This window comes from Amyelois transitella, chromosome 16 (genome assembly GCF_032362555.1).
Source record: "Amyelois transitella isolate CPQ chromosome 16, ilAmyTran1.1, whole genome shotgun sequence".
Classification (NCBI taxonomy): domain Eukaryota; kingdom Metazoa; phylum Arthropoda; class Insecta; order Lepidoptera; family Pyralidae; genus Amyelois; species Amyelois transitella.
Window position 1 is genome coordinate 10,270,611 of NC_083519.1, and position 15,756 is coordinate 10,286,366.

The following is a 15,756-nucleotide window of genomic DNA, read 5'->3' on the forward strand; positions in this document are numbered from 1 at the left end:
AATAGATGAATTGGTCCTATTCTTTTTTGTATTGGTGCCGGAAACCACACGGCACCTTTTTACATAATAATTATGGAAATAATTTCATTCTCGAGTTCGTCTGCATGAAACTTCGTGACTTTTTAATTAACTAGTGGTTGTAGTGTCCTGGGTCCTTTATTCAGGTCTTATGTACAGCACTATCGGCTAGCCAGCTGGCGAACAGCCAATTCTCAATTCAATAACAAATTATTAACCGTTATTAACCGTTATTCTGACCCGGCGACCGTAATACGTTATTTGTTGCAAATTTATATTTATAGTATGCAAAGCGAGCTATTGAATATGCAACGTGATTCCGAGTTTGAAATATTTTTTAAAAAATTCGTTTTAAAATAGCTTTAGACACCAGTAAGCCTGTGCTTTTTAATAAAAATAAAACAAAAAAAAAATCTTTCACATGATCGCTATATAGCAGAGACTACATTTTTTATCCCTGCATCCCTCTTTTGCTTCATCCACATTCATCAAACTGACATGCGAGTTCGTTGATTTATAGTATTCATGACTTGACCCTTAAACAAAACGTCCCCGATTTGGTAAAGGTACATGTTATTATAGGCGGAGTGGTCCCAACACTAATGTATGAGAGTGAATGTTAGGTGTGACCGAAGCGTGATGATGACAGAGTAAACACCATAGAAATGAGAACATACATACATATGGTCACGTCTATATCCCTTGCGGGGTAGACAGAGCCAACAGTCTTGGAAAGACTGAATGGCCACGTTCAGCTATTTGGCTTAATGATAGAATTGAGATTCAAATAGTGACAGGTTGCTAGCCCATCGCCTAAAAAAGAATCCCAAGTTTGAAAGCCTATTCCTTAGTCGCCTTGGTGGTGGTCGCCTTGGTGGTAGAGGTGGAGTGGTCTTATTCTTTTTTGTATTGGTGCCAGGAACTACACGGCACTATAAACACGGCACTAGAAATGAGAATTGGTGTTAAATTGGATGAGGTGTTCCTTGGATAGATATGAATTGAAAAAGGGAATGCTTAATTCTTACCTAACAGAGGACGAATAAAAGCAGGTTAACTTATTATCAGAGTTCTATCAAAGATGCTTAAGGGCGTGTTGGTACTAACACTAATGTATGGCAGTGATAGTTGAGTGTGGCAGAAAAAGCACGAAAGTAGAATAAACGCGGTGGAAATGAGAGCGCTTAGGAGTATGATAAATGTAAAATTGAATGACAGGATAAGAAACAACGTGATAAGGCAATGTTGTTATGTGAAAGAAGATATAGTGACAGGAATAGAGAAGGGAATGCTTAGATGGTTTGGTCATGGTCGAGATGCTGAATGAAAACAGGTGAACTAGGCAAATATAAGAACGTACCTTGATCAAATCGGAGACGCTCTAGCAAAAGGTATGCTCAAGAGTACTCGAAACCGACAAGCTTGTATGAAGAGAGTTATGAATGTGGATGAAGCGAAAGAAGTGTGCAGAGATCGTGACAAGTGGAAAGATGTGGCCTCTGCCTACAAATCCGGGAAAGAGGCGTGATTTATGTATGTATTATATATACATAAATCACGCCTCTTTCCCGGAGGGGTAGGCAGAGACTAAGCGATAATACGTACGAATATATCAAAGGTGTTCAAGATATAGGTGTTAGTTTTCCTAACATTGTTATTCTTGTCGCTCCTGTAGGTACTGTTCAGTACGCGGAACACGTGGGAAATCTTACGCTATTCAATCTACCGGGAATTAAGACTAGAGTCTTACGTGGACTATTTATTAAAAGACGTGGCTATGAAAATAGCGGACGGTGGGAGGGTTTACAAAAATCTTCAAATTGACTTTTGCCTTTTTTGCGCCGAGTGGTTCCCGGCACCAATAGAAAATAGAATAGGACCACTCCATCTATCTCCCATGGATGTCGTAAAAGGCGACTAAGGGGTAGGCTTATTAACTTGGGATTCTTCTTTTAGGCGATGGGCTGGCAAACTGTCACTATTTGAATTTCAATTCTATCTTAAAGCCAAATAGCTGAATGTGGCCTATCAGACTCTTCAAGACTGTTGGCTCTGTCTACCCCGCAAGGGATATAGACGTGAATATATGTATGTATGTATGTTCGGGGCTAGTTTAATATGTGTTATCTGTCCCGTATATATTTCTTTAATAAAAGGTAACTTTCTTAGGGTCGGTCTAATGGTAGAATTGAAGAGAATATAGCCTATTATATTATGTTTTATACTATACTAGCTTTTACGTGTATATCTGTGCCAAATTTCGTGAAAATCAGTTCAGTATCTAGTTTTAAAGTTTATTCGTTACAAACATACAACAATACTAATGTTTTCTCTTTATAAATCTTGTGGATTACAATAGCTTTTACACCAAATGTATAGATATTGACGTGATTGTAGTATATGTTGTGGCGACATCACTTATGTCACACACCAATTATATCAATCATCGCGAAGAAATTGATACGCTCAGCCAATAGCAGCGAAGAATCCAAATCGCGATTACAAAGTTTTCGCGGATTGGAGCAGAAATATAGCGACTCAACATCGTCGGAGCCCCAGGCATCACCCCTAGCCTGGCGGAAGATCTTCCCTTTGTGAAGCTATCGCTCCCGTTACAACCTTATTCTTATATAAATAAAACTCTCATAAAAAAATCTCATAAAACTGCCCGCCTTTTTCATGGCCAATCATATCTTGAGTGAGAGCTCTTTTCGTAAGTGATTCGTGTAATTAATAACGATCTCTTCAGGGGGTTATATATTTATATCAAGACGGGGTGAGATGTTAGTTATTGTATTTATTACATCCACCACGGGAAAGGCAATTAAACAAGGGTTTTTCTACAAATATCTCAAGCAAATTCGATGGTGTTTTAAGAATTATATCCTAGTCTAAAGATTCACTTAGTCTATGTAATATGAAAACAGCGAATATCCAATACTGAGTAATGCAAATCTCGCCGTGTGATTCCCGGCACACAAAAATAATAGGAACATTCCATCTCTTTCCCATGGATATCATAAACGGCGACTAAGGGACAGTCTTATAAACTTGGGATGCTTCTAATAGGCGATGGGCTTGCGACCTGTTAAATTTGAATCTCAGTTCCATCATTAAGCCATACAGCTGAACGTGGCCTTTCAATCTTTTCAAGACTGTCTACCCCGCAAGGCATATAGACGTGACTATAAGAAAACAGCGAATATCCAATAGGTACTGAGTAATGCAAATCTGTTGACCGTGGGTATAAAAAACAAAACGTTGCTACATTTTGTATGCTGATGCCCCCGCAGATTCGATCAATATTTGAATGTAAACTACGAACGAATAAAGAACGCGCGTCGGATTGTTTGTCGATCCAGTTTAGTTTTAGCTTTCATCGTTCTCTTTTTTTGTAGATTAAGACGTTGCCGGGTGGTTCCCGGCACCACGAGAATAAATTTTAATAGTCTCGAAAAGACTCGTAGGCCCAGCTCGGTTTGATGAAAATGTGATATAAATTGTGACAATCCTACTAATATTATAAATGCGAAAGTATGTCAGGATGTCAGTATGGATGTTTGTTACTCTGTCACACAAAAACTACTGAACCGATTACGATGAAATTTATTATGTAGGTGTCTCAATACACAGAATAATATATAGGCTACATTTTATCCCGGTATTCCCGCGGGATTGATAGGGTTTCCATGCGGACGAATTCGCGGGCGGCCTCTTGTACATAATATAAGTAGGTATGTCAAAGACGTGAAGTGCCGTGTAGTTTTCAGCACTTAAGAATAGAACCTTTCCATATCTTTGACATGTACATAACATATGTCTTAAAAGGCGAGTAAAGGATATGCTTATAAACTTGGGATTCCTATTGTAGGCGGTGGACTAGCAATCTGGCACTATTTAAATCTTGATTCCATCGTAAAGTCAAGTCTATATCCCTTGCGGGGTAGACAGACCCAACAGTCTCGAAATGTCTGAAAGGCCACTGTCTTGCCCGCAAGGAATAAAGAGGTGATTATATTTTAGTAAGTACTGTTATCTACAAAAAATAAAGAAAATTAGAAAATTACCTGTCCCTAATTTTGAACTAAGTACTTATTTCTATATTTGCTGCAAACCAATTAATCATCAATCCTTTAAAGATGAATCATTTTTCGAATCATTTTTCATTGAGAGAACATTAATCAAATGGTCATTGAACCCACGATAATATATTCAATGTGCACTTATCTGCCAGTCTAAGCTCAAATCCATCGGGGATTTTGAAACCCAAACTCAGCTTGCATACATAGATCAATAATAAAATAGAAATCGGATGTGTAATCGCTGAAAACCAATGAGCTTGCATGAAGACAGTTATTTAGAGTATTAAGAAGGGAACATGGCAAAATGTAGTCCCAGATAATAATATCTTCTCCCTGTCTCAAGTAAAAAGAAGTAAAATGTATGTTCTATTTCTATTCTAGTGCCGTGTGGTTCCCGGCACCAATACAAAAAAGAATAGGAACAATCCATCTCTTTCTCATGGATGTCGTAAAAGGCGACTAAGGGATAGGCTTACAAACTTGGGATTCTTTTTTAGGCGATGGGCTAGCAACCTGTCACTATTTGAATCTCAATTCTATCATTAAGCCAAATAGCTGAAAGTGGCCATTCAGTCTTTTCAAGACTGTTGGCTCTGTCTACCTTGCAAGGGATAAAGACGTGACTATATGTATGTTTGTATCTATTTCTATTGAAGTCTTCGCCTGCATTTTCACAACTCATGCCAAATTCTTTGGAAAGTGCTTGCTTGAAAATAACATTTGTATTGTCTTGAGAAACCGAGGATTTGGGGAACATTGAGTTATTGTTGTTACGCATAGAGCAGACGTTGCTTTTAGACCTCGAGAGTGTGCAGGTTTAAAATATGAACGTTAGTGACATGAAATTTATGTAGTTGACAAAAGAGTTTAGTCAAGGAGAATCAATCTTTTACCACCATAAGGTAAAGAAAGCTTTAATAAATATGTAGCGATTGATTTAAAGCTTGCTTAATTGTAGGTGAAGCGCAGTCAGAGTAAGAGAAGAGGGAAATGGATATAAGATAAAATTAAAGATTTAAATAACTTTTAAAGTGTATATGAACAAACGGGCCTAAAATATAATAAGATGTCATTTTTAAATTTACTTGACCGCCGAATTTATGGCGGGACGAAGGAGTTCCGCGTATGAGTTTTTATACATACGGTTGTCCGTTTGTTACTAACATAAAATTTTATTTATTTACAATTATATTATTTAAAACTATCAAAATTTAAAAATCCCACAGGAGTACCTACACAGAATTGAACTCCAGTAACGAAACGTTTTATTTTTGTTTTAAATATTCTTTATGGATTTTCTGAAGTTCGCTCTCGTCACTCAGTTACAAAAAAAATATGAATGAGCTAATTAAATTTCTTTCTGTAGAAAATAGGATACGATGAAGATTATTTAAATACAAAAACATATCCAATAGATTGTTTTTAAATTTAAATTCATAAGTTTTATTGACTATTATGGGACACCTCATATCACTTAATAATTGTGATATCTTTTGGTTTCACAACATGGGTTGACGTCAAATAAATTACTTAAAACTAAGTTTACTGCCGCTTCCAGAGCGTCAGTGCAGAAGAAGCAGTAACAAACTGCACTGCAGCATTTTCTTCAACAACGTCAACTTCACCACTATCCATACTTAGAATGGAAATGTTGACTCTTATTAAAAATAAAGGTCACTTCCTTACGTAATGTTCTATGTGCGAAGCGACCAAATAAGGCAGTGTGATAAAGAGGCACAGTGTTCCAGGTCTAAAGGCGCATCCATACATGTCAGCTCAATCCCGTTACTGATAGCAGGACTAGTGTGGTCACGACTATCTTGCCGTATGAGGGTACTATGTTTGTTTCAATTTTTAACCGACTTCAAAAAAGTATGTGATACTAGAGTATGTCATAAAACTTATTGGGAATTAGGGAAATACTGTTTAAGTGCACAGATAAACTGTAAATTTCTCTGCATCTTAGAGTCTAAAAAATGAATCATACCTTATGATATAAATTACTCGGTAAAAGTATTCGTGTTAGTCATCCAAATCGGTTCATTAGTTTTTGAGTTTATTTACTTGATTTTAAATTACAGTGTAGAGGAAGTTAGAATTTCATTTCTAAAACTAATCTGTTTTAAGATGATTAGTGAGTAAACTTTTGAAATGAACCCTATACATATAATCACGTCCATATCCCTTGCGGGGTAGACAGAGCCACAGTCTTAAAAAGACTAAAAGGCCACTTCCAGATATTTGGTTTAATGATAGAATTGGGATACAAATAGTGACAGGTTGCTAGCCCATCGCCTAAAAAAGAATCCCAAGTTTGTAAGCCTATCCCTTAGTCGCCTTTTACGACATCCATGGGAAGGAGATGGAGTGGTCCTATTCTTTTTTGTATTGGTGCCGGGAACCACACGGTACAAAAAACTAATCTGTTATAATACAACTAGTGAGTAAACTTTTAAAATTAATGAGTTTAATATTAACATAATTAAATTAAACAGTATTCAATTGGAGTAAAAGTCTTTTTACTTTGAATAAATAAAAACTTATAAGCACCAAAATTTTATTTAATACCTATCAACAAAATAACATGTAAAATTATCCTAAAATACCAATTCCTTATTCCTTTGCACAAATTCCACGGGCATCATGCCGGATGGCATAAAAAAGATGGCGTTCTTCTCGATTTCACAGTCGTTCGGTTTTGGGGTCCCCGGCAGAGGGCGCAACAGGTAATTGAGGAGAATCAAAGCTAATGCGTATCTGATGTTGATATCACCGAAATTTTGACCTGAAACAATTGATTATACAAATATTAATTAATGATACATACATACATATGGTCACGTCTTTATCCCTTGCGGGGTAGACAGAGCCAACAGTCTTGAAAAGACTGAATGGCTACAGTCAGCTATTTGGCTTAACGATAGAATTGAGAAATTGAATTAATTAATGATGCCGTGTGGTTTCCGGTACCAATTAAGTAAAAAAAGAATAGGACCACTCCTTCTCTTTCCCATGGATGTCGTTAAAAGCGACTAAGGGATAGGCTTATAAATTAGGGATTCTTCTTTTGGGCTGTGGGCTAGCAACCTGTCACTATTTGAATCTCAATTCTGTCATTACGCCAGGCAGCTGGACGTGGCCTATCAGTCTTTTCAGGACTGTTGGCTCTGTCTACCCCGTAGGGGATATAGACGTGATTATATGTATGTATGAAGATTTAATCAAGAGATTAAATTTAATCTAAACAAAGTTAATCTCTCTCTACTCTCTTTTGTTCGCACTCACAAAGTACTCGTACTTGTATGTACCTATACAATTGTATTAAACCTTGTGAACATAATATTCACATTAGACCATTTTTCTTGGGGTGGAGGGTTGATAACCTGAGATACAGGACTAGTCCTAGTTCAGGTATCAATCCGCCATAGTGTCTTCTATAAGATACTGTTATATTAGCCTAACACCTAAATATGAATAAAAATTGTTATTGTACCAATTATCTTAGAATTAAGTTTTTATATTGTTCTATTTAACTTAACTGTAATTGATTATGGTGAGCAATAAACTTAATCTATTGATTGATGATTCTCAATTGTTACTAATTGCTGTTTAGTTTAAAAATTACATAATACTCGTAGCATTTAGCATTATCATTAAAATTACCTATACAACGTCGAGGTCCGTCTCCAAAAGGCAAAAACGTATTAGGTTGTATATTTCTCACATTCCCGGGCAGAAATCTTTCAGGTTTGAACTTCTCTGGCTCTGGGAAATACTTGGGGTCGTAGTGAATACCAATGGCATTAATATAGATCGGAATTCCCGCGGGAATCGTGAGGTTCTTGTCGATTTTATAGTCAGTAGCGGCGACCCGGTCTAAGAAACCCATTGGCGGGTATTTTCTTAGCGTCTCTGGAATGAGATGAATCATAAAGTAGGCATTTAATCATTAAGTAATTCTATCATCAAGCCAATTAGTTGAAAGTGGCCTATCAGTCTTTTCAAGACTGTTGGCTCTGTCTACCCTGCAAGGGATATAGACGCGACTTTATGTATGTATGTATTAAGTAGGCACTTAGTAAGTTCTTTTTTTATGAAAAAGGTTACCGTAATCGCTTGTTCAAATGAATGTAGACATACTAATATGTTATGGCCTAATCTTTACCTACTCATGATATTATAATGTTTGGTTACAAGTAACTTTATTTCAATTTTTATTTCAGAATTTGGGCCTACATTTACGAGTATTTATTTAGCACTTCAACAGATGACAAACAAAAAAAAGCAACAAAATTTATACACAAATAGTAGGTACTCTAAATCCAGTTTATAATCCTAAAAAAGGCGTGCCTTAGTGCAAACATATTTATAAAACTAAAACAAAAAAAAAACAGTAAGTTGAAAATAAGTTGTAAAAAATTCCAGAAATGATAACACCTTATGTAACATACAATGTAGAATAACCATGATAGACTCGTCCAGGCGTACGAAGTCGCGGGCTGCGGCTAGTATCGTTATAAAACTGTTCCATTAATCTTTTTTTAATGTTTCATATCCTGTAGAATTTTATTACTTTGAAAGACTATTCGGCTTTAAAAAGGTTACACTCACAAACTAGATTAGTTTATCTTGCTGTTCTATTAACAAATTAAGATATTTTTTTAGCGATTTACTTAAACGGGTCCTTCGAAATTCTATCGAAAAGTCGGCTTACCGTTTATAACACAGGTCATATAGGTCAAGTTAACGAGATCATCACAATGTATATCTTTCTCGCCGAGACTTTGTTTCAGTTCTACAATCTCCTTGTACAGCTTCTCCTGAAAGTGTAACAGATGCGGGGGAGTCAGAGCCCCGAGAGAGGTTTCAGAGAAGCTCGAAAGACAAAGTTAAGCTGCAGGGCCTAATGATGGAATTGTGATTAAGATAATGACAGTCACTAGCATGGTCTAAACAATGTGTTCCAAGTTTATAAATATTTCCTTGACTTAGTTTTATAATCAGACTGAAAACAGAAGCAGTAAACAGGCATTTAAAGAAAATTTGATTTAAACATACATACATATGGTCACGTCTATATACCATGCGGGGTAGATAGAGCCAACAGTCTTGAAGACTAAATGGCCACGTTCAGCTATTTGGCTGAATGATAGAATTGAAATTCAAATAGTGACAGGTTGCTAGCCCATCGCCTAAAAGAAGAATCCCAAGTTTATAAGCTTATCCCTTAGTCGCCGTTTACGACATCCATGGGCAAGAGATGGAGTGGTCCTATTATTTTTTGTATTGGTGTCGGGAACCACACGGCACAATGACTTAAACGATTTATTAAATTATATAAAATCAATAGAAAACCTGTAATTGCTTTTAGGAATTGCGATATAATTTGCAAATACAAAAGTTGTGAGATAGAAAAGGCACTTTTTATTCTTAAAGAAATGGAAAAGACAAAACATGAAGAAATAATCAATAAATATAATACGGCACAAATTACACAGATCGAATTAATGTAAAAGTAATTCGAGACTTGTGCTACGAGGTATCTCAACGATACATAAACATTCAAGATCAGGACAATCAGAGAAAGTAAGTTTCCCATCACGTACTGGCCGGGATTCGAACCCAGGACCTCCAGTATCACAGACAAGACAACTTAAACTACGAGAGAAAAAAAATTTAGCTGCGATTAACAAAGTATATAAAATTAGGAAACTTATGAAAAAGGATAAGGTTATGCAGGAGAAGAAAGAGTGTGCTGTGTGGTTCTCGGAACCAATATAAAAAAAAAAGAATAGGACCACTCCATCTCGTTCCCATGGATGTCATAAAAGGCGACTAAGGGATAGGCTTATAAACTTGGGATTTTTCTTTTAGGCGATGGGCTAGCAATTTGTCACTATTTGAATCTCAATTCTATCATCGAGCCAAAAAGCTGAACGTGGCCTGTCAGTCTTTTCAAGACTGTTGGCTCTGTCTAGCCCGCAAGGGATATAGACTATATGTATGTATGAATGTAAGAAAGAGTACCTGAGCTTCTAGATGATACGCCAGTTCATAAGTGGCAAAGGTCAGGACGGTGGCAGTGGTGTTGAAGCCAGCCTGTAGAAATATGGCCGCTTGAGCGATGAGGACTTCGTCGTTAATTTCTGCAAAATGAATGATGTCACTTTTTTAAATGGCTGATTTGAAATGTTCTTAATTTATGGAACTGCTGCACACTGAAAATTTTTATAGCAGTAGTTATAAAACCATAAAATCTGTATAACAGAAATTATTTCGATCTCAATCTACCTGATGATAAGCATTTAACTATTCTGGTTTTGAAAGTACCTTACTTTTAGGTATCAGGTAACAGTGAAGCGGAAAGAAATTACCAGATTTCAGCAGTTTTTTTATAAAAATAGATAATCGTGTAGTAAGTTCGGTGGAGACATCTACTCTTCTACATATTACTTGAATAAGGACTCATACGAGTACCATGTCGTTTGATAAAGGAAATTTGGCTCGTAATAAAATTTAAAACCATTTAACAGAAGCATTACTAGTAGTGTCAAATCTCGTTTACCAACTATCTCATACCCAACTTTTAGAAATACGAACTGAGTGGAATCATACAAACCTCCACCAGTTTTCTTAGCATCTTGTTGTATCTTCAGCAGAGCATCCATCAGGTCTTTCTTGTCGCTTCCTTCAACGCTTCGTTTTTTCGCGACAGATTGGAAAATTTTCGTGAAGTGGTCTGTTGACCTCTTTGGAAACATGGTGAACCTATTAATTGACAAATCAATTAAAAATGATTCCCGACTTTAGTTCATTTTACTGCCTAAATGCTTTCTATTCGTTTGATCTAGGTCTAGTAATTTCCATTAATATCTTACAAACTACTTAACCCATTGATCTCAACGATCTCACAAATTTTATTAAGAGTCCAGGGTAGATTAGGCACCTGCCAAATTACATCATAAAAATCATCGGCTATAGAGTTATCGCGAACACACAAACATAAAGACTCACAAACGAAAAATCACTCTATTTTGAATTAGAAATCTTCTTCAGTCATAAGATAACAAAGAAAAACAAAAAGAAAAAGAAATCTTCTCTCCTAAAATGCTTAAACGCACCCAAAAAAATCGGTCAACTCTGGAAAGAAGAATATTGAAGACCAAGCCATTCCTCTCCAAGGGCCAAGGTTCATCAGATCCTTGGTGACCGTCCTCATAGGACTGTCTCCAGTGAGCGTCGCGTCACTGCTGACACCAAATGCTGCGGTTCCAATGACGTCAGTCACAAAATCTGCATACACCATCTAAAATATATTTATTTGAGTTAGGAGCACTTGAAATTGTTGAGAAGGTTATAAGGAAGCAAGAAAATATGTACGGATTGAAGCGAGTGGAAATTCATAGTCTCCGCTTGATCGCCCCACTCTGGTCTGATTAGGAATCAGATCGAAATAATTATTGTATACATATATATACATCTTATGGTACATATAGACAACAGTTATGGATCCGATTAGGAAGAATTTTAGGACTCTTATAAAGCGAAATTTAGGAAAATCTGAACATTCATTCATGAAGCATTCCGTAAAAAATCTGTTAAATTTTTATCAGACAGTTTGATCTTAAATTGATTAGAACTTACTCTTAAATTGATTATCTTTTTAGCGGTGTTATCTTCATTGATGCGTTGAACCAACTGTTTACTTTTCCGGAACAGTAGGCTATGCAGGGACCTGAGGTGAGCCTGGGTAAAAGCTGGGTTTAGCTGATTTCGCAATGTGCTCCAGAACGGGTCCTGAAAATATAATACCATTTTAAACTTTAAGTGGTGCCGTGTGGTTCCCAGCACCAGTACAAAAAAGAAATACGACCACTCCATCTCTTTCCCATGGATGTCGTTAAAAGCGACTAAGGGATATGCTTATAAATTGAGAATCTTTTTTTAGGCGATTTTTAGGCCATATAGCTGAACGTGGCCAATCAGTAATTTCAAAGCTTGACTCTGTCTACCCCGCAAGGGATATAGACGTGACCATATGTACCATATGTATGTATGTTAAACTTCAAGATTAAAGGACGATAGTTGACCCATGTCAATATCAAATTTGTTTATTTATTCTATACTCATCTTCAGAACTATCGTTACCTCGTTACCTCTCTAAAATAGAGCCTGTGATACGAGCACGCTTTTAGCGTCTCCAAATTACGTGTGATGTCTCAAAGATGTCAAATATTTTCTTGTCGTACGTATCAAAACTTACTTTAACCGTGAAAAGATTGTGACCAATGGGGTCTGTTTTGCCAGACCTCAGGAACCTGTCCCTGAAGACCTCGGAGTCCTTGCTCAGGATCCTCTTCCCGATCTCCGGACAGTTGACGATGAGCGCCGGCCGCCAGAACAACCAGATACCCACGTAGGGATATTCCAAGCGGGAGTACATCTCTTTCATCCACAATCCCTGGAGATAACGAATTTCTTAAACCACACATCTATACTAATATTATAAAGCTGAAGAGTTTGTTTGTTTGAACGCGCTAATCTCAGGAACTCTCGAGTTTATTAGTGGCTTTGCATTAAGCCAAAATAAAGATGTGGGGTGTTCTCGAAGAAGTACTTACCACATTTTTTTGTTGCAGAAACGTGAGACTTCCCCAAATGAAATGAGGTGGCTGATGAGCGACGTCCCTGATAGCCCAGTACAGCTTTACTTTCCTCCATCGGAAGAAAAGCCAGGCCAGTACACAAGCTAATACGCCTAACAACAGATTCGCGAACATACTGCAAAAAAATTATCAATTTATTGACATTAAATTATCGAGAGTTCATCATTCAAGTTAAAAAATATTGTCTGTTTACAAAACAAAAGTTTCGTCATAGTTTCTTTTCGTTGTTATTAACATGTGTGTCGTGTGGTTCCCGGCACCAATACAAAAAAGAATAGGACCACTCCATCTCTTTCCCATGGATGTCGTAAAAGGCGACTAAGAGATAGGCTTACAAATTGGGATTATTTTTTAGACGAAGGGCTAGCAACCTGTCACTATTTGAATCTCAATTCTATCATTAAGCCAAATAGCTGAACGTGGCCATTCAGTCTTTTCAAGACTGCTGACTCTGTCTACCCCGCAAGGGATATAGACGTGACCATATGTATGTATGTTATTATCATTCTGGTGTTTTGGTTGCAAGCTACCTAGCGTTCAGCTTATGGTCTACTTTTTCTTCCGCCTGATTGTGTAAGTCAGGTATTTATACGAAGCGACATCACTCCTGAATTAGGATTCAAGAGTGGGGAAGTCGACTCGAAGAGTTACACGGAACGATACTCGTCTGATCTCTGTAACTTTGTTGAAAGTTGTTTTTTTCTGGAAATATATGATGGAACAGTCCAAATCTTTAGTGATTAAAATTCGCGAGTAGTTCTCGAAAGTTTTTCATCGATAAACATATTATCACGTCCAGTATATATCTTTTCTGGTGGGGTAGGCAGAAACTAAATCTTGTCACTACGATTGCTGCATACTTTTTCACAAATACGTAAATATAATCACGTCCATATACCTTGAGGAAAAGACAAAGCTAACAGTCTAGAAAAGACTGATAGGCCACGTTCAGCTGTTTGACTTAATAATAGAACTGAAATTCAAATAGTGTCACTATTTATATATTGTCACGGTTGCCAGCCCATCGCCTAATAGAAGAATCCCAAGTTTATAAGCTATCGCTATTGCTAAGTAGCCTTTTACGACATCCATGGAAAAGAGATTGAGTGGTCCTATTCTTTTCTCTATTAGTGCCAGGAACCACACGGCATAATTCTTTTGCATCATCAATTATATTTTCATGCAGGTAACTTGACCCTCGTTTTATCTTTGTCATTGAAGTCGCAAATAATGTCTGCATACATACATACATATGGTCACGTCTATATCCCTTGCGGGATAGACAGAGCCAACAGTCTTGAAAAGTTAAAAGTAATTGCGTTAGTTCTCTTTAAAAATGACCACATTTCTTGCTAAAAAGGTACAATAACATAGCTGTTACGTTCTAATCTTTTAATAAAATACGACTTTGCCCCGACTCAAAAAAAAACATTGTAAGTATTTAGTGCAATTCGCATTTTTCACAACCACCTCGAAATTCCTAATCTAAAGTGAAAAGAAACCGCTTCACGGCACGACCTTTGTCATTTGATGCTTGATCTTTGATTCCAGCCGAAACCACCCCAAAGAAGAATTCCGTGATCAAAAGGATGTCATCTCATTCACGGTACAAAGATTCTGCATCGGACATAAAAAATATGGCGAACATTATTGTTTGTAAACAAGCAGACATTATTGTGTCGTGTGGTTCCCGGCACCAATACAAAAAAGAATAGGACCGCTCCATCTCTTTCCCATGGATGTCGTAAAAGGCGAATAAGGGATAGGCTTACAAACTTGTGATTCTTTTTTAGGCGATGGGCTAGCAACCTATCACTATTTGAATCTCAATTCTATCATTAAGCCAAATAGCTGAACGTGGCCATTCAGTCTTTTAAAGACTGTTGACTCTGTCTACCCTGCAATGGATATAGACGTGACCATATGTATGAATGTATGCAAAATAAAAAAAAAAACAGATTAAAATAAATTGTTTCATTCGATCAAATTAAGTTATTTTCCCCACAAAAAAAAAGATGGTTCTTAAAAATAAATAACGTCACCTGTAAACTGCACACTGTAACACTTCAACCATATACTAACGAAATGTGACTGCATTCGAATCTATGTGACAATTTTATACCAATTACTTTAATAAGATAAGTGCTGTTTTGTTGTGATATAATGCCTAATTTAAGGTAGGTATGTTTTTATATTTTTAAATACGTCTGGCACTTATCTTATTTCCTAAAGACAAATAGGTACCTATCTAACTTGTTGAAAACATCATTATTTTTATCTCATACATACATATGGCCACGTCTATATCCCTCGCGGGGTAGACAGAGCCAACAGTCTTGAAAAGTTAAAAGTAGTTACGTTATTTCTCTTTAAAAAAGTCCAAATTTTTTGCTAAAAAGTTACAATAACATAGCTGTTACGTGTCTAAATACATACATACATAAAATCACGCCTCTTTCCCGGAGGGGTAGGCAGAGACTACCTCTTTCCACTTGCCACGATCTCTGCATACTTCCTTTGCTTCATCCACATTCATAACTCTCTTCATGCAAGCTCGGCGGTTTCGGGTACTCTTGACCTGACCCTTTACCTGGACGTCCTTGATTTGACGTTCTAAATCACTACATAGTATAAAACATAGTCGCTATTTTAGTCTGTTTGTCTGTATGCTTAAATCTTTAAAATAACGCAACGGATTTTGATGCGGTTTTTTTAAACAGGTAGAGTGATTCAAGAGGAAGGTTTTTATGTACAATAACATTTATAATTTTGCACCCCTGCGAAGCCGGGGCGGGTCGCTAGTCTTGTAATAAAACACGCCTTTGCTCCGACTCAAAAAAAAAAGACATCGTATTTGTAAGTCGTTAATCTTTTTCGTAACTTACAAAGCATTCAACTTGTTCTCGCTCGTAACTCGCTATACAGACATGACAAGAGGCGGGGAACGCAGAATTATAAATCTAGAAGAGCGCACTTAGCCTTAGCGAATT

At 36.8% G+C, this 15,756-nt stretch overlaps 1 protein-coding gene across 2 annotated transcripts; it reads right to left on the reverse strand.

The window, feature by feature from the left end:
* Positions 1–6,651: 6,651 nt before the first annotated feature.
* On the reverse strand, positions 6,652–14,905 carry LOC106129075 (cytochrome P450 6k1). 2 transcript variants are annotated; one of them, XM_060948562.1, is made up of 11 exons: positions 14,809–14,839; positions 14,285–14,383; positions 12,722–12,881; positions 12,364–12,561; positions 11,745–11,897; positions 11,222–11,406; positions 10,720–10,868; positions 10,128–10,246; positions 8,815–8,920; positions 7,764–8,012; positions 6,652–6,885 (listed from the first exon to the last, which is right to left on the reverse strand). In XM_060948562.1, exons 3-11 carry the CDS (start codon positions 12,878–12,880, stop codon positions 6,698–6,700), a joined length of 1,506 nt encoding a protein of 501 aa, XP_060804545.1. In that variant the 5' UTR covers position 12,881; positions 14,285–14,383; positions 14,809–14,839; the 3' UTR covers positions 6,652–6,697. The 2 variants fall into 2 exon arrangements, with proteins under 2 accessions (XP_060804545.1, XP_060804544.1); XM_060948561.1 differs by lacking the exon at positions 14,285–14,383 and having other exon boundaries at positions 14,809–14,905.
* Positions 14,906–15,756: the final 851 nt, after the last annotated feature.

What these genes read in the sequence shown, in the direction of transcription:
- LOC106129075 (XM_060948561.1), bottom strand. Translation starts at nt 14,840, where the DNA reads ATGGTTGAAGTGTTACAGTGTGCAGTTTACAG. An exon ending in AAAAGATAATCAATTTAAGA is followed by an intron (nt 11,407 to 11,744) that starts GTAAGTTCTAAT and finishes AATATATTTTAG; the next exon opens with ATGGTGTATGCAGATTTTGT. An exon ending in CGTATCATCTAGAAGCTCAG is followed by an intron (nt 8,921 to 10,127) that starts GTACTCTTTCTT and finishes TTACACTTTCAG; the next exon opens with GAGAAGCTGTACAAGGAGAT.